The sequence below is a fragment of the Neoarius graeffei genome, chromosome 8 (genome assembly GCF_027579695.1).
Source record: "Neoarius graeffei isolate fNeoGra1 chromosome 8, fNeoGra1.pri, whole genome shotgun sequence".
Classification (NCBI taxonomy): Eukaryota; Metazoa; Chordata; class Actinopteri; order Siluriformes; family Ariidae; genus Neoarius; species Neoarius graeffei.
Genome location: NC_083576.1, coordinates 51,410,760 through 51,430,415, shown reverse-complemented (window position 1 = coordinate 51,430,415; position 19,656 = coordinate 51,410,760). Strand labels below are relative to the sequence as shown.

The 19,656-nt window shown below is 40.2% G+C and overlaps 2 protein-coding genes across 3 annotated transcripts in view; one reads left to right on the top strand and one right to left on the bottom strand.

The window, feature by feature from the left end:
• Positions 1 to 19,656, top strand: part of ints6l (integrator complex subunit 6 like) — an 83,183-nt gene that overhangs the window by 56,423 nt on the left and 7,104 nt on the right. Inside the window, exon 18 of one of the 2 annotated variants that reach the window (XM_060927806.1) lies at positions 8,889 to 10,045. The exons of the other annotated variant lie outside the window; for it this stretch is intronic. Coding sequence (XP_060783789.1) covers positions 8,889 to 8,991 — 103 coding nt within the window. The 3' untranslated portion in view covers positions 8,992 to 10,045. Of the gene's footprint in view, positions 1 to 8,888; positions 10,046 to 19,656 lie in introns of those variants that run through there. 2 annotated transcript variants of the gene reach the window in all.
• The window catches only part of mmgt1 (membrane magnesium transporter 1), a 13,192-nt gene continuing 11,030 nt past the window's right edge, over positions 17,495 to 19,656 (bottom strand). Inside the window, exons 2-4 of the mRNA XM_060927808.1 lie at positions 18,701 to 18,753; positions 18,507 to 18,610; positions 17,495 to 18,383 (exon numbers count right to left, since the gene is read on the bottom strand). Coding sequence (XP_060783791.1) covers positions 18,227 to 18,383; positions 18,507 to 18,610; positions 18,701 to 18,753 — 314 coding nt within the window. The 3' untranslated portion in view covers positions 17,495 to 18,226. The remainder of the gene's footprint in view (positions 18,384 to 18,506; positions 18,611 to 18,700; positions 18,754 to 19,656) is intronic.

Here is a 19,656-nt window from a genome sequence, read left to right as displayed (position 1 = left end):
ACTTCCTGTTTACCGACTGAATGTACTAGTGCATCTCAAAAAATTAGAATACCATGAAAAAGTTCCTTTTTTTTCATAATTTAATTCAAAAAGGTAAACTTTCATATATTCTATATTCATTACATGTAAAGTGAAATATTTAAAGCCTTTTTTGTTTTAATTTTGATGATTATGGCTTATAGCTCATGAAAATCAGAAATCTCATCTTGTTATCTCTAGCTGCTTTATCCTGTTCTACAGGGTCGCAGGCAAGCTGGAGCCTATCCCGGCTGACTACGGGCGAAAGGCAGGGTACACCCTGGACAAGTCGCCAGGTCATCACAGGGCTGACACATAGACACAGACAACCATTCACACTCACATTCACACCTACGGTCAATTTAGAGTCACCAGTTAACCTAACCTGCATGTCTTTGGACTGTGGGGGAAACCGGAGCACCCGGAGGAAACCCACGCGGACACGGGGAGAACATGCAAACTCCACACAGAAAGGCCCTCGCCGGCCACGGGGCTCGAACCCGGACCTTCTTGCTGTGAGGCGACAGCGCTAACCACTACACCACCGTGCCGCCCCAAAATCAGAAATCCAGTATCTCAAATTATTAGAATATTCCCCAAGATCAATCAAAAAAAGGATTTACAATACAGAAATGTCCAACTTCTGAAAAGTATGTTCATTTATACACTCAATACTTAGTTGGGGCTCCTTTACCATGAATTACTGTATCAATGCGGTGTGGCATGGAGGTGATCAGTCTGTGGCACTGCTGAGGTGTTATTGAAGCCCAGGTTGCTTTGATAGTGGCCTTCAGCGTATCTGTATTTTTGGGTCGGGTGTTTCTCATCTTCCTCTTGACAATACCCCATAGATTCTCTCTGGGGTTCAGGTCAGGCAAGTTGGCTGGCCAATCAAACACAGTAATATCATGGTCAGCAAACCGTTTGGTAGTAGTTTTGGCACTGTGGGTAGGTGCTAAGTCCTGCTGGAAAAGGAAATCAGCATCTCCAAAAAGCTCATCAGCAGATGGAAGCATGAAGTGCTCTAAAATCTCCTGGTAGATGGCTGTGTTGACTTTGGACTTGATAAAATACAGTGGACCAACACCAGCAGATGACATGGTACCCCAAATCATCACAGACTGTGGAAACTTCACACTGGGCTTCAAACACCTTGGATTCTGTGCCTCTCCACTCTTCCTCCAGACTCTAGAACCGTGATTTCCAAATTAAATGCAAAATGTACTTTCATCTGAAAAGAGGACTTTGGACCACTGAGCAACAGTCCATTTCTTTCTCTCCTTAGCCCAGATAAGACACTTCTGACATCGTCTCTGGCTCAGGAGTAGCTTGATATTAGGAATGTTGTATCCCCTTTCTTGAAGATGTCTGTTCGTGATGGGTCTTGATACACTTTTTTTTAAAAGATATTTTTTGGGGCTTTTTTTCACCTTTATTGGATAGGACAGTGTAGAGACAGGAAATGAGCAGGAGAGAGAGACAGGGAGGGATCTGGAAATGACCTCAGGTCGGAATCGAACCCAGGTCCCCGGATTTATGGTATGGTGCCTTAGCCACCTGAGCCACGACAACCCGGGTCTTGATACACTGACACCAGCCTCAGTCCTCTCCTTGTGAAGCTCTCCCAAGTTCTTGAATCAACTTTTCTTGACAATCCTCTCAAGACTGCGGCCATCCCTGTTGCTTGTGCACCTTTTCCAGCCACCCTTTTCAGCAATGACCTTTTGTGGCTTACCCTCCTTGTGGAGGGCATCAGTGATCATCTTCTGGACAACAGTCAAGTCAGCAGTCTTCCCCATGATTGTGATTATGTGTACTGAACTAGACCGAGAGATACACTGTGTTCATACTGTTTTACTCAAACTCGAAATGAAATATTCTAATATTTTGAGATGGGTTTTTTTATGTTTTTGTACTGTATGGCATACTGATTAAAATTAAAACAGAAAAATGCTTGAAACATTTTAGTTTGTGTAATGAGTCTATAATATATAACATTTTCACTTTCTTAAATAACTGATGGAAAATATTGAGCTTTTTCACAATATTCTAATTTTTTGAGATGCACTAGTATTTACAAAACATATAGGGTGGATTTATAAAATTTTCGTACCACTTTTCTCAGCAACTACAAATCACAACTGCTTGAAATTTGGTACCGAGCTTCAGCTCAGGGTTCTATACCATGTAGACCATTTTCAGGTCTGTCGCACATCGACTTCCTGTTTACTGACTGAATGTATTTATGAAACATATAGGATGGATTTTGATGCTATTTCAAGAAGCAAAATGCTGTTTCAAAAGGACAGTTTACCAGGATGCTATTTGAAATCCCCGGGGAGAGACGCTGCTCTTTACTTACTTGTTTCAGGGTTAATTATTTGTTGAAGTCAACATTCATAATAAGTGTCCTATTCCTTCAATTGCTTGCATTCTGATATAAGCGAGAGTGGGGGGGATACATAAGTGAGCAGTAGCTCATAGTTGATCTTGTGTTTTCTTTTTGAATCTGAAAAGTAGTCTCTTATGTAATATGCTGCTCAGATACAAAAAAATTTTCTGTAACATTTAATGTTGTGCTGGAAAATGAACGTTTGGTACTCTAAAATGTTTTTGTACTGACTCGATAATGTCGAAGTCTTAAAATGGAAATCTATAACAAAGTTTGTATGAAAAAAAAAATAGGGTGCCGAAGGCTTTTGCACAGTACTGTACATGTAGCCAAAAATCACATTATTTCCATCTCGGGTCCCAGCTGATAACACAAATTTATTATTACTGATTTTCCAAATCTGCTGATAAGGCACTTGAAGCGTTCAACTAAAAAATCAGTCCGAACAGCATGACGCATAATATTCTCCAACCAAGTGATGCTCTATTAGTTAACCTGCTGACTCTTAGCCTTTTTGTGGAACTTGAAAATAACCACAAGTTTGTTTGCATTATAAGATGTTTGTATTACAGAAATTACTTTCAACGATAATTATACCTCCCGGAAACAAAGTTTGGGGGGGTGGTATATAGGAATCACCCTGCCCGTCTGTCCATGTGTCTTGTAAGCACAACTCCTCCTAAACGTTTTGATGGATTTTGTTGAAACTTTACACAGTTGCAGTATACCACCTGAAGATGTGCATGAAGGAAAATAGTCCCCGTCCGATGTTTCAAAGGGGAGATAAGTCAACTTATTCCCTTACATCCAGCGATATATGATGACAAGCTCGTAAGCGGGGGGTGGGGGTTATTCTATAGTGCATTTACTCACAATTCTAGTTCTCTTAGCAGTGTATTCGCACTGTGAGCAGTGCAGGCTCTGTGTAAAGCACTCCTAAGCAAAACAGCTTTGCTTTTCACCATTCAAGGCTGTGTGTGAATGTATGCCCAAAGCTATGCAAATATTTGTTTTGATAGATCCCACACTTTGCATTGAAAATGTGGTTCACAGAATTGCATATGCGCACCATTTAGGACCCAAATCTTTTTGAACTGAACTGGACTTCATCTTCTGAGGGCCTTTTTTTAATTCCACTCACCTGAATGTTTATTAACAGACAGTTTCAACTACACTCCACACCTCTTTCCTGAATCCCGCAAATGTACCAGGGTTCCTACGCAGTATGGAAAAGTATGGAATTTGATTTTAGGAATTTCCAGGTCTGGATAAGCATGGAAAAAGGAAAGTAGAGTATGGAAAACTATTTCCGTTTCCAGACTACTGCCCCTACTTTCTTTGTTAAAATATAAACTTAAGCCAAAATGTTCAAACCAGTGTGAGTTTGATGTCGTTGAATTTAAGCGAGGTAAGACGTGTGCACAATATGTCTGACTCTGAGGTGATTTCTGTGGCATCTGCCATCAGTGAACTATCTGACGTCAGCACATTGGGCTACATTGGACCTCTGCAGAACTAAAAAAAATAATAATAATCAGCACGAGCACACATTGCAAGACTACAAATGGAAGACTGGGTAATTGCAAGTTTTCGGAGAGCTGGAAAGTTTTGCTGGTGTTGTGGGGCTGCCCCCAGGCATGAATGATGGCAAATATTTTGTGTGTTTGCATGACAATGCATTTGTCTTTTCTCTCTCTCTCTCTCCCTCTCTGCATTTGTGAGAACATAGTTGCCCTTACTTATTTGTGTGTGGCAGACTCGCACAAGACTTCTTAGCCTGATCTCTGTCTTACTACCATGTTTTATCTTCGTATTTGAACATGTGTTTATGGATGTCTCTGGCACTCAACCAGTCTTTGCAGCAGGATGCAACTGGTTTCCTCTGTGTTTCCGTTGCTTACGTACTTGCCAACTCTACCAATTCGCACTTCTGACAGGTGAATACCGCCTACCGATTTTAGTTCTAAAACTACCACATTGCAAAATAATCAGTGAACACTGTTGGGTTTGCTCTTGTTACCTCGCTTCAGCTGGTTTCATCACAGGGGATACAAGTATACAGCATCAAACAGTCGTATTAAGTGAAGCCGAGAGCCAATGGAACAGCGCGATAATGATGTTGAATCTAAATTGTATCGTGTCATTCCATTGGCTTTCGTTATAGTTCTAGCCGATCAGCAATGAGCTCCCGTTACAACAAACTGCGCCAGTATTTGTAAAAACCAAACACACTCTGGTGATCACAAACAATGAAAACTCCGAAGAACGAAAGAAAGATTCGCTATGAGAACAAGTTCAAGGTGGCTTGGTCGTCGGTTCATTCAGCATCAAAGCATTGAGGCGAGGTGAGAAGCGTTTTATGAAGTATGTTGGTCCAATTTCTCGATCAATTTACTTCAGATATGGCACTCAGAATGCTGGAGAATGCACCATTTTACATTGTTTGGTTTTTTTTTCCCCAAATTTTCCGAGGTAGCATGCCCCCGGACTCCCCCTAGAGGTGTCACATAATCTGATCTATCACTTTTCATTCTCAGGGGATTGGCAGATATGTGCTGTGTATGAATGTGTGAGATAGTGTGGTTGCATTAGATTAGATTAGATTAGATTAGATTAGATTAGATTAGATTAGATTCACTTTATTGATCCCACATCGGGGAAATTCACGTGTTACAGTAGCAAGAAATTGTCATACAGATAACAAATAAAACTGAAATAAAAATTAGACAAATGAAAGATTAAAAAGATTGACATATCAATTGCATCGATGAGAGATGGCAGAGGTAGTAGTGGTGAAGTAGTGCAAATATAACGACAAACAGGTTATTGGTGCTACATTACAAGTTGTGGGTGTTATACAGTCTGACAGCAGTAGGTATGAATGACCTGCCGTATCTCTCCTTGGGCAATTCCATGTAAATGTCAACCTCACCATGCAAAAATAAAGCAACATGTAATACATCAAAACCACTCCCAGAGATATCACCTAGGCCTGTATTTTACAGATGTGAATAAGTTGAACCAATTTGTCACATTTTGATCACCTAATATGTCACGGTCAGTCTTTCTTTCTTATAATGTAAAACCCAAGCTAAAATCAACTTTGATCATGTACAATTCTATATTATTGCCACAAGCCACAGAAATGTATGCTAAAATCCACAAAACAATAGCCATCCTAAATATTATTTAAGAACTTTGATAGTTTTAGCTGATATTTAGAGAGTTTTTCAAAGGGTTATGGTGGTTAAATTGCTGATTTTCTAAACATATGCCATGTCTATTTCAGACGCGTCACATCCATAACGGAATTTCGTCACATCCATAACGCTGACTTTTCCTTCCGAAACTCTGCATGAAGTACAAAATATTTTAAACAAAGATTTTTTAATATTCACCTTGGACCCCTCTATCAAATGGATATCTCCATTTCGACATTAGGTTTACAATTTCACAGAGTTTGATTAAAATGTACAGTCACCCAAGAAAAGTGATACTTTTTCTGTCACATCCATAACGCATCTTTTATTGGCATTTTCTGGCATGCCCTAGATGTACTATGGGAATTGTTCTTGTTCTATCACTTCTCCAGTATGGTACAGCCTTAAAATATGCAACACCTGTTTAAATACTGGGAGACAATAAAACATGCACTGGGTCATTTGTTGCCATTTTGAGTTCAAGTGTCACGTCCATAACGCTGGAATTGCTCCCTTCTTACACCGTGGGTGTAGCAGTCTACTACTAAACGAGCTGCTTAAAGCCCCCACAGCCTCATGTAGGGGGTGAGAGGGGTTATCCATGATAGATGTCATCTTGGCTAACATCCTCCTCTCACCCACCTCCTCAATGGAGTCCAGAGGACAATCCAAGACTGAGCCAGCCCTTCTGACCAGTTTATGAAGTTTCTTCCTGTCCCTCTCTGAACTTCCACAGCCCCAGCAGACCACAGCGTAGAAAATCACTGATGCCACCACAGAGTCATAAAAAGTCCTAAGCAGTGTCCTGCACACACCAAAAGACCTCAGTCTTCTCAACAGGTGGAGACGACTTTGGCCCTTCTTGTACAGGACATCTGTGTTATTTGTGTGATGATGTGTTTGTGCCAATGACAGAAGGACAGACATAAAAACACCAAGGGGGGGAGAGCGTTCTAAACTTTATGTGACCAATTATTTTACATTTTATTCTCAGTTTTATGCTGAGTTTCCAAAATACATTCTTTAAATGTCCAATTGTTCATTATTATTTTGCTTTATTTATAGTTCTTTGTTGAACAGTGTGTTAAACAGGTGTTTAAAGTTTTACTTTGTCTAATATTCAGCGAAGCAAAGTCAGTGCACTTTTGTTCCCTTTTCTTTTGATGAGTTGTACATCAACATCCCTCCTGTTACTGTTACAGGAAGAAGGTATCGGTTTAGTTTTTCAAACGTACATGGCAGGAACAGAATAACACTGCGTTGTTTGTTTGAGCATTGCAGCTTGAATAAAATGCTGTGCATTGAACTTGTCTGGGTTTGGTTTTAATTGATTTGTATGAGCTGCGGTACTTTGCCACAGGGGTGCCACGAGAAATTTTGGGCCCTGTAAAAGAATATGTCATCAGCAATTACTTGCTTGCTTCTGGCAATTATGTGGCAACATACCAGCTTACAGGCTCTCAATGTAACATACATATGAACAGTTGTATTTTAAAATAATTTTTTTAAATAATAAACATCTACAACCCCGATTCCAAAAAAGTTGGGACAAAGTATAAATTAGAAATAAAAACGGAATGCAGTAATTTACAAATCTCAAAAACTGATATTGTATTCACAATAGAACATAGACAACATATCAAATGTCGAAAGTGAGACATTTTGAAATTTCATGCCAAATATTGGCTCATTTGAAATTTCATGACAGCAACGCATCTCAAAAAAGTTGGGACAGGGGCAATAAGAGGCTGGAAAAGTTAAAGGTACAAAAAAGGAACAGCTGGAGGACCAAATTGCAACTCATTAGGTCAATTGGCAATAGGTCATTAACATGACTGGGTATAAAAAGAGCATCTTGGAGTGGCAGCGGCTCTCAGAAGTAAAGATGGGAAGAGGATCACCAATCCCCCTAATTCTGCGCCGACAAATAGTGGAGCAATATCAGAAAGGAGTTCGACAGTGTAAAATTGCAAAGAGTTTGAACATATCATCATCTACAGTGCATAATATCATCAAAAGATTCAGAGAATCTGGAAGAATCTCTGTGCGTAAGGGTCAAGGCCGGAAAACCATACTGGGTGCCCGTGATCTTCGGGCCCTTAGACGGCACTGCATCACATACAGGCATGCTTCTGTATTGGAAATCACAAAATGGGCTCAGGAATATTTCCAGAGAACATTATCTGTGAACACAATTCACCGTGCCATCCACTGTTGCCAGCTAAAACTCTGTAGTTCAAAGAAGAAGCCGTATCTAAACATGATCCAGAAGCGCAGACATCTTCTCTGGGCCAAGGCTCATTTAAAATGGACTGTGGCAAAGTGGAAAACTGTTCTGTGGTCAGACAAATCAAAATTTGAAGTTCTTTATGGAAATCAGGGACGCCGTGTCATTCGGACTAAAGAGGAGAAGGACGACCCAAGTTGTTATCAGCACTCAGTTCAGAAGCCTGCATCTCTGATGGTATGGGGTTGCATTAGTGCGTGTGGCATGGGCAGCTTACACATCTGGAAAGACACCATCAATGCTGAAAGGTATATCCAGGTTCTAGAGCAACATATGCTCCCATCCAGACGACGTTTCTTTCAGGGAAGACCTTGCATTTTCCAACATGACAATGCCAAACCACACACTGCATCAATTACAGCATCATGGCTGCGTAGAAGAAGGGTCCGGGTACTGAACTGGCCAGCCTGCAGTCCAGATCTTTCACCCATAGAAAACATTTGGCGCATCATAAAATGGAAGATACGACAAAAAAGACCTAAGACAGTTGAGCAACTAGAATCCTACATTAGACAAGAATGGGTTAACATTCCTATCCCTAAACTTGAGCAACTTGTCTCCTCAGTCCCCAGACGTTTACAGACTGTTGTAAAGAGAAAAGGGGATGTCTCACAGTGGTAAACATGGCCTTGTCCCAACTTTTTTGAGATGTGTTGTTGTCATGAAATTTAAAATCACCTAATTTTTCTCTTTAAATGATACATTTTCTCAGTTTAAACATTTGATATGTCATCTATGTTCTATTCTGAATAAAATATGGAATTTTGAAACTTCCACATCATTGCATTCCGTTTTTATTTACAATTTGTACTTTGTCCCAACTTTTTTTGGAATCGGGGTTGTAGTTATTTGTACCGTGGCGTCAAATATGGTCTGAAAAATGTGCCAAGAAGTCTGTAAAAATGATGGAATTTTGAAACGGAAAATGTGTAGGAACCCTGATGTACATATGCAAATGTCCAACCTCTCTCTATCTCCTTCTCTGTCTCAGATTTAAAAAGCGTGTACTGATCCAGCAGCTGGAATCTGCTCTCGAGGAAATTGAAGAGAGGCAAATGCTGCCTGCACAAGTTAACAATGTCCACGGCAGATAGTGAAACATCCTTGTTTGGCAGCGAGAGAAAACCGTGTACGCAAGCGGAGATGGCGGAGCAGGCCACGCAAGCACGCCTGTTAACGGCCAACACTGTTTCACTGATCAGAATCAGAGAGAGACCCAGAACAAGAGAAATGAGGAAGCAGAACTTCATTATATTGATGACACTCTGATTCGCTGGAAATGGGATGCATTAGACAGTGCTTACATGGTAGTATAAGTTTTGAGTGGACCCCATGGCCGTTTTAAGACATCAGACAGTCCATGAACACACACCCTCCAGCAAAAGCAGGTTTAGCCTCGAGAGATGATGCGAGAGACATCATGTAAAGCAATTGTGTTTGTCTGTAGATGTCTGTCTGCTGTCATAGACATCAGTTTAACATGATGGGTATGCTTTTGCACAAAATATCTGTAGCCCATAATGTTCAATAGCAGTCCAGGGACTCCAACCAGCCTGGCCACCATCCGATATTGTAGACCATTGCAGAGCAATAATCCTGTTATCAGTACAACAGGCTCAGTTTTCCCACACACTCGAGAGTAATGCAGTCTTAACAATTCTTGATACCTGACACCCCATGAGATCATCCTGAGCAAGAAGGTCGGTTCGTCTCTGTGTTTGTGGTAATAAGTAATGCTAAGCAACATTAAAGGACCAGTCAATTTGGTGTATTGAAAAGCTTCACCAGACTCTGTGCAAATTAACTAGAATCATGCAACACATCTTTTAAGCAATAGATTCCAATGAACGCCGGGCCAGCTGGCACCACAATGTCACTTTTATTCAGGCCAAAAAAAAGAGGGATGTAGTTGTTTGGAAGCTCTCGGCCCGTTCAACATCATCTGTTCTTCACTGGAGCATAAGTAAGACTGTCATCGGCTACTTTTCACATGCAAAAGCTACCTTGGTGACCACATGGTTGTTCATTTTGTTTATTTTTCAAAGCAGATGTATATGACTTTTTGACCTTCATAAATAATATAGATTATTTTTGGATGGTATTCTTACCAGAACATAAGAATATTTTAAGAATTGTATAAAACATTTTTGTAACTTTTATTATATATGAAATGTAAAGTTTTATGATTTTTTTATGAAAAAAAAAGAAAATGAAATAAACAGTATAAAAAAAATGATCTTTCCAATATTTTTCAGTATCTGTTGCTCTAGAGGAGGAAAGTGAAACTTGTCAGGACAAAAAGGCTGGTTTCCAGCGCGCAGTCAGTAACGTAGCCTGTGTTTAAATATAAATCTGCTCCATTCCTGGCAAGTTTCTGATTGGCCAGGAGATTTTATACATAATCGGTAATAATAGAAGCAGTATGGACTGCGTAAGATGATTTTACCAGTTGTGACCGGCTTTCGCTTCGTCAGCGTATAGATTCTGGAGTATAAATAAAAACACTGCTTTTTTAAATCCTTTCTGTCATGAATTTGGTGAATAGGAAGGATGAGTAATGATTCCAGACTGAGAGACAGAAATCTGCATTAGTCCCGTTGTTATTTCTCAGTAATATAGCACATTCAAAAAGAAGGCTTATGTTCAGAAAATGTTTCCTGAAGTCTGTAAGAATATTATCAGCCAATGTATCTCTGTATTCTCAGTTGCAGAATTCTTTAAAAATGTTTAAATTTTACATCACATAAAGAAACAGAGTAAAATATATGACATATTCCTGAGCCATGTATATGTGTGTATATATATATATATATATATATATATATATATATACACACACACATACACATGCACATTCTTTGCAGTAACTGATTTTTGTTAAACGTTTATAAAGCAGAGTAGAATGCATACTTGAATAAAACTCAATTTATTATTAATGGATTTTTGCTCAGATTTAGGACTTACATGCATGTGGCAGATGTTTTTAATCTAAAATAAGAGACAGAATCCAAATGAAGCACAAAGTCCTGCTGTTGAGAGTTAAAGGTGGGATCAGTGGTTTTGAAGTCAGAACACTTTCTGTAACATTTGGAAAAGTTCCCTTCATATTCTGGCAGCTCTCAATAAAATATGTGCTTGGAGGAAAACTACTGGTCTCTGTAGCACCCCAGTCTCTGTCAAAGGAAGCAATTTTGAGAGTGTGGCTTTGGCAAGAATTTTGAGTTGCTCTGGGACCCAGCAGTTTCTCTGTGGCAGCCGTGGGACTTCTACCCGCAGCTTTCCACATACCAACGTAGAATCTTAACCACTGAGTGACTGCTGCCATTTTTAAAGGATTTTGTTAAGAAACAATTGTTTACTCCGAGAGCTCAGTGGGAGCATTCTGTTCAAAAGGCTCAGGATAATAAGCTTAAACTAAACTTCTTTTGAAGGTCCATTGTAGGTGGTCAGCAGATAAAGGGCATCTCTACGCTGAACAAAACACCTCATCCCACACAGCCACAGTGTAAAACCACTTGAACAGGCCCTACAGCTTATATCATATACAGATGGTGACATATTAATATTTGGGGGGGGGATAGGTGTTGAGCCACCAGATGACAGGACAGTTTCAATGCACCTTGGCCTCAATTATACACGTCTCTGGAGCTGTACTGAAAGCACAAACACAATTCTTCCAAAATACAGTGGTGCTTGAAAGTTTGTGAACCCTTTAGAATTTTCTATATTTCTGCATAAATAGGACCTAAAACATCATCAGATTTTCACACAAGTAGATAAAGAGAACCCAGTTAAACAAATGAGACAAGAATATTATACTCGATCATTTATTTATTGAGGAAAATGATCCAATATTACATATCCGTGAGTGGCAAAAGTATGTGAACCTTTGCTTTCAGTATCTGGTGTGACCCCCTTGTGCAGCAATAACTGCAACTAAACATTTCCGGTAACTGTTGATCAGTCCTGCACACCGGCTTGGAGGAATTTTAGTCCATTCCTCTGTACAGAACAGCTTCAACTCTGGGATGTTGGTGGGTTTCCTCACATGAACTGCTCGCTTCAGGTCCTTCCACAACATTTCGATTGGATTAAGGTCAGGACTTTGACTTGGCCACTCCAAAACATTAACTTTATTCTTCTTTAACCATTCTTTGGTAGAACGACTTGTGTGCTTAGGGTCGTTGTCTTGCTGCATGACCCACCTTCTCTTGAGATTCAGTTCATGGACAGATGTCCTGACATTTTTCTTTAGAATTCGCTGGTATAATTCAGAATTCATTGTTCCATCAATGATGGCAAGCCGTCCTGGCCCAGATGCAGCAAAACAGGTCCAAACCATGATACTACCACCACCATGTTTCACAGATGGGATAAGGTTCTTATGCTGGAATGCAGTGTTTTCCTTTCTCCAAACATAATGCTTCTCGTTTAAACTAAACAGTTCTATTTTTAGTTTATAGTGGAATAAGTCCACTATAGACACATGCACATCTGCAGTATGTAGTAGCAACAACTTCATGAATTTTTTTTAATGACAAAATTGAGAATATCCGACAAAAAATTCAAACTACTAATTTAAGGTCAGACAATGTAAGTAACCCTGTAGTTAACAATATAACTGTATCAGATCAGCAATTAGAATGCTTTACTCCCCTTAAAGAAATTGAATTACTTTCATTAATCTCCGCGTCAAAAGCCTCAGCTTGTGTACTAGATCCCTTACCTACACATCTATTCAAACAGATAATACCTGAAGTAATTGAACCGCTTCTAAAAACAATAAATTCTTCTCTTAGGATTGGCTATGTACCCAAATCCTTTAAACTAGCAGTTATCAAACCCCTGATTAAAAAAACCTGACCTTGATCCCTGTCAGCTGTCCAATTATCGGCCAATATCAAACCTCCCCTTTATCTCCAAGATCCTTGAAAAAGCTGTGGCACAGCAGTTATGCTCATATTTACATAGGAATAACATCTATGAAATGTATCAGTCAGGATTTAGACCTCATAGCACAGAGACAGCTCTGGTTAAAGTAGTAAATGACCTACTGTTGGCGTCTGATCAGGGCTGTCTCTCGCTGCTTGTGTTGCTTGATCTTAGTGCAGCATTTGATACCATTGATCATTCCATTCTTCTGGATAGACTAGAAAATGTTGTGGGAGTTAAGGGAACGGCCGTCTCCTGGCTCAGGTCTTACTTAACTGATCGCTATCAGTATGTTGATGTAAATGGTGATTTTTCTAGACATACTGAGGTAAAGTTTGGTGTTCCACAAGGTTCTGTCTTGGGTCCACTGCTTTTTTCTTTATATATGTTACCTCTGGGTGATATTATTCGTAAACATTGTATTAGTTTCCACTATTATGCTGATGACACACAATTGTATGTTTCTGCAAAACCAGATGAGAGACACCAGCTTAATAGAATTGAGGAATGTGTGAAGGACATTAGACACTGGATGCTTATTAACTTCCTTTTGCTTAACTCTGACAAGACTGAAGTACTTGTACTAGGACCACATGCAGCTAGAAGTAAGTTTTCTGATTACACAGTAACTCTGGATGGCCTTTCTGTTTCTTCACGTGCAGCAGTAAAAAAGACCTCGGAGTGATTATTGACCCCAGTTTTTCATTCAAAACTCACATTGATAACATTACCTGGATAGCTTTCTTTCATCTCAGAAATATTGCTAAGATAAGAAATTTAATGTGACAACCTGATGCGGAAAAACTAGTTCTTTCTTTCGTTACCTCCAGGTTGGATTACTGTAATGCCTTACTGTCTGGATGTCCCAATAAGTGCATAAACAAGCTCCAGTTAGTTCAAAATGCAGCAGCAAGAGTCCTTACTTTTTTTTTAAGATATTTTTTTGGGCTTTTTGCACCTTTTATTGGATAGGACAGTGTAGAGACAGAAAATGAGAGATGGGGAGGGATCAGGAAATGACCTCGGGCCGGAATTGAACCCGGGTCCCCGGATTTATGATATGGCGCCTTATCCACCTGAGCCACGACGCTCATCGCATCGCTCCTGTGGAGGATGGCCCCATGTGGACAGTTGAAAGTCACACTTGGAGGACGCTCTGGACACTTAGAGTAATGCTTTTATGGCCGAGGACTACAGTTGACTTGCTAACTTTAGGACTGCAGCTGTCATGAACAATTTTGCACTCAAGTTTCCATCAATGAAGAGTTTATAACTTCAACGAAACTGACCATGTTAAAACTGTTAATGTTATGGTCATGTTGTCTGTTGTTGGCCAAATGAGGATGGGTTCCCTTTTGAGTCTGGTTCCTCTCAAGGTTTCTTCCTCATGTCGTCTGAGGGAGTTTTTCCTTGCCACCGTCGCCACAGGCTTGCTCATTGGGGATAGATTAGGGATAAAATTAGCTCATGTTTTAAGTCGTTCAAATTCTGTAAAGCTGCTTTGCGACAATGTTTATTGTTAAAAGCGCTATACAAATAAACTTGACTATTTTGGTCTCATCCGTCCACAAAACATTTTTCCAATAGCCTTCTGGCTTGTCCACATGATCTTTAGCAAACTGCAGATGAGCAGCAATGTTCTTTTTGGAGAGCAGTGGCTTTCTCCTTGCAACCCTGCCATGCGCACCATTGTTGTTCAGTGTTCTCCTGATAGTGGACTCATGGACATTAACATTAGCCAATGTGAGAGAGGCCTTCAGTTGCTTAGAAGTTACCCTGGGGTCCTTTGTGACCTCGCTAACTATTACACCCCTTGCTCTTGGAGTGATCTTTGTTGGTCGACCACTCCTGGGGAGGGTAACAATGGTCTTGAATTTCCTCCATTTGTACACAATCTGTCTGACTGTGGATTGGTGGAGTCCAAACTCTTTAGAGATGGTTTTGTAACCTTTTCCAGCCTGATGAGCATCAAGAACACTTTTTCTGAGAAATCTCCTTTGTCCATGCCATGATACACTTCCACAAACATGTGTTGTGAAGATCAGACTTTGATAGATCCCTGTTCTTTAAATATAACAGGGCACCCACTCACACCTGATTGTCGTCCCATTGATTGAAAACACCAGACTCTAATTTCACCTGCAAATTAACTGCTAATTCTAGAGGTTCACATACTTTTGCCACTCACAGATGTGTTATATTGGATCATTTTCCTCAATAAATATAATTTTTGTCTCATTTGTTTAACTGGGTTCTCTTTATCTACTTTTAGGACTTGTGTGAAAATCTGGTGTTTCAGGTCATGTTATTGCAGAAATATAGAAAATTCTAAAGGGTTCACAAACTTTCAAGCACCACTGTATATTGTCAGTTGGTGTTCTGATGATGGTGGTAGGGGGAACACTATCTAAAGCCTTCCATAGGTGTTCAAGGAGACTGCGATCTGGTGAGCGTGAAGGCCATAACATATGATTTACATCATTTTAATTCTCATACTATTCACAGTAAGCTCTTATGCCCTGTGCATGGGAGAACTGTCATCCTCGAAGAGACAACTCATCAGGGTAGAAACGATTCATCAGGAAATAATGATGATTCAGAATAACTTCTGATTTTCATTGACGCTACTACTGAGAAATAACAGACCTGTAGTGTCGGGATCGCCCGTATTTCATAAATGCCACTGTACAGCATGTTTGGGCTTAGATTTCACAAGGCTGAAGTGCTAGCCAAAACCAACACATAGATGCTGCATTCGATGCAAGGCAGACTCAAAATGATATTAAAAAAAAAAAGCACTGGATGTTGACCTTTAATGTGATTCAACGATTGAGGGCAAATCTCCAAGTGTAGAAAGCTACAAATGTGTTTAAAACAAGAGACAGCATCTTCTTATCAGAGATAAACTTGTATGAGATCTTAACACTATTTCTTTCCCTTATACATTTTTGATGTTTGGAAAACATATTTAATAAACTGGAATCAGACTAATAAAAATTTTATCTCCTGATGCATACAGTTGAGTAGTTAGCCCCAGGAACATACTAATGTACAACCCCAAATCAGAAAAAAAGTCAGGACGGTATAAGAAAGTAGTGATATCTAAACTTACTGACTTGTATTTCAAATTCAGTTAAAAAGTTACTGTGCAAAAAGGAAGCCTTATGTTAACGGTGTCCAGAAGTGCCATCAACTTTTCTGGGCTCAGAGGCATCTGGAATGGACCACCACATAGTGGAAACGTGTATTGCGGTCAGACAAATCAGTATTTCGGATCTTTTTTGGAAGAAAAGAACCATTCAGACTGTTGCCAGCAACAAGTCCAAAAGCCAGGGTCTGTCATGGTCTGGGGTTGTCTCAGTACCCTTGGGAAAGGTGACTTACACTTCTGTGATGGCAGCATTAATGCAGAAAAGTAAAGTACATTGAGATTTTGAAGCAACATATTCTGCCTTCAAGACGACATCTCATCTCATTATCTCTAGCCGCTTTATCCTGTCCTACAGGGTCGCAGGCAAGCTGGAGCCTATCCCAGCTGACTACGGGTGAAAGGCGGGGTACACCCTGGACAAGTCGCCAGGTCATCACAGGGCTGACACATAGACACAGACAACCATTCACACTCACATTCACACCTACGGTCAATTTAGAGTCACCAGTTAACCTAACCTGCATGTCTTTGGACTGTGGGGGAAACCGGAGCACCCGGAGGAAACCCACGCAGACACGGGGAGAACATGCAAACTCCGCACAGAAAAGCCCTCGCCGGCCACAGGGCTCAAACCCAGACCTTCTTGCTGTGAGGCGACAGCGCTAACCACTACACCACCGTGCCGCCAGGATGACATCTTTTCCAAGTATATTTCAACAAGACAATGCAAAATCGCATTATGCATGTGCAGAATTAGTAACAAAAAGGAATCATTTGTGGATGTAACTTCGTATTATGGTGTTTGACAAAGATTTGCCATATTGATCCCAAGCCCATGTGGTTTATATCAGCTATAGATGAATGAGGGTTCTTAAATGCAGTGCTGTCTGAAGGATCAGAGATCACAAGTGTTCAGCTTAGGCTTGTGCCCTTTCCCTTTACACACCAAAATTTCTCCAGATTCCTTGAATTGTCTAATGATATCATGCACCATAGAGGGTGAAATATCCAAATCCTTTCCTATCTTTCTTTGAGGAAGATTGTTTTTAAAACATTTTAATAAATTTTCTCATGCATTTGTTGACAAGTTGGAGATCCTCAGCCCATCTTTATTCATAAGTCTAGTCCTTTCCTGGATACTGATTTTGTACCAAATCATGATTACAAATCACCCGTTTCAAATCCCATCATTATTTAATTGGTTTACCTTATTACTAACCCTAAATAGCCCCCATCCCATTTTTTTGGGATGTTTTGTCGGTCTGAAATGCAGGAATGGATGTATATTAAATTAAATAAAGTTGACCAGACAAAACATGAAATATTTTTGGCTTCATACTGTGTGCAATGAAATACAAATCAAAGTAAATTTAGAAATAACTGCTCTCTTTTATTTACATTTCCCATTCCATCCTGACTTTTTTCTGATTTGTGGTTGTAGAATGTCTAGCAGAATATCACAGTGAAGAGACATCCTGATATGGTGAAAATGAATGCATCTCTTCAGTTAAATATTTCATCAATAAAATCTCAGATTTTATTGTTAAAAATAATCAGATGCACTCTAACATAAAACAAAATGGAAGAAACATCACTCGCATCCACCCAAAAAACAGGTGTACCATTCATTTCCCACAGCGCATTCACAGTATTGTTAGCGTCATTAGACATCTTTATTTCTCATTTCCCAGATAAAGCAAAAATTGAGTAATTACATGAACCTTAGCATTATTTGCATACCAAATTATTGTGTAGTCCATCAGTCATAAATAGCATATCTAAACACAAGTAAAATTAATGGTCCGTAATAGTTACCTCCTTCGAGGGTGTGGGGAAGGAAAAAGAAAAAAAAAAAAAACTTCAGTTAAACATGGCAGCACAGCAGGTCATGTGGCAAACTGAATGGTATAGAAGATGGGATTAGGGCCCCTCATGAAACAGAAGGATAGCTTCTCCCTTCTTTTTGTGCCACCTGATTGAGTACAGTGCATCTTTCAAACGTTTTAAGACAAATGCATCATTTTTTGGGGGAAAACAAAAAAAAAAAAAAAAAGGAATTGGCACATTCCATAGACTTCAAAGTAGTAACCACAGTGAGATGCAGATTTGTACAGCATATTGACATATGCACAGAGAGGAGTGAAAGGAAAAATGGTTTATATGCCCATTCCAACCCAGGAGCTTACTGATGCAGATGAAGAAAAAGACGGCAAAACAGGCAAGAGGAACCCCTTTCAAGGCTAGTCTCAGTGAAAGTTCTCCAGCTTGCGTAACCTCAGGGGATTGGATGGCAAAGCCTGAGTCGCCGCAGTAGGAACCTCTGGCTCAGGTGAGCTGAAGAGCACCCTGCCCCGGTGATTAAACAGGTAGAAAGATGGGTGGTTTCTCAACGTATCAAATGTTCTGGGAAAAGGAAAAGGAGGGGGTTTATACTGAACAATTTTCAGACACTGAAAATTTACAGGCAAGAAAATGATTAAAATGAGTCTAGCTGAGGCATGGAAAAATAATAGCTGTTTTACTTACTTGTGTTTAAGCTCTGAAGATGCGTCCATGTCTTTAAACTCACCCGAGATGTGGACTATTCCACAACATGTAACCACAAACGCTAACAATGTCTGTAATACTATCTGTAAGAACAAAACAGATTTTTAAACCTTACCCCCCCTCAATTCTACACATTCCAGTTACAAACTCTAAAACATGGAGCAAAAACTTACATCTATTGGTAGCGTTTCATTCTCTTTTTCTGTCAGTCGCATATATGAACGATCTATAAAAGAAGAATTACAAGCAAATGTATATGATGGCTTGTACAACAAACAACTAAAATAATATGCAATTCTTAATAATAATAATAATAATAATAATAATGTTCAATTTATATAGCGCCTTTCACAAACCCAAGGACGCTTTACACAGGAGTTACACACACAAAAAAAAAGGCCACACTAGGAAGAGTGGTGTGAGGTAAAGAGAAAAGTTTTCAAGTTAGCTTTGAAGGAAGAGAGAGTGGAATAGTCACGAAGCGATTGTGGTAACGAGTTCCAAAGTTTAGGAGCAGCAACACTGAGGCCAAGTTTACATTAGACCGCATCTGTCTCGTTTTCTTCGCGGATGCACTGTCCGTTTACATTAAAACGTCTGGAAACGCCGGGAAACGGGAATCCACCAGGGTCCACGTATTCAATCCAGATCGTGTCAGCTCCGGTGCTGTGTAAACATTGAGATACGCGGATACGCTGTGCTGAGCTCTAGCTGGCATCCTCATTGGACAACGTCACTGTGACATCCACCTTCCTGATTCGCTGGCGTTGGTCATGTGATGCGACTGCTGAAAAACGGCGCGGACTTCCGCCTTGTATCACCTTTCATTAAAGAGTATAAAAGTATGAAAATGCTGCAAATACTGATGCAAATACTGCCCATTGTGTAGTTATGATGGTCTTTAGGCTTGCCATCCTTCCACTTGCAGGTGGTAAGTGACTTGCGCACAGCGGCTCAGTCCCGAATCACTGCTCGTGCGCTTCACTCACGCGCTCTGTGAGCTGCGCAGGGCCGGAGTGCGCACCCTCCAGAGGGCACTCGCTGTTCAGGGCGGAGTGATTTGGAGCGCAGCCGCTGAGGAGGAAGCGATGAACCGCACTGACACATTTCTCAACTTGCGTGCCGAATG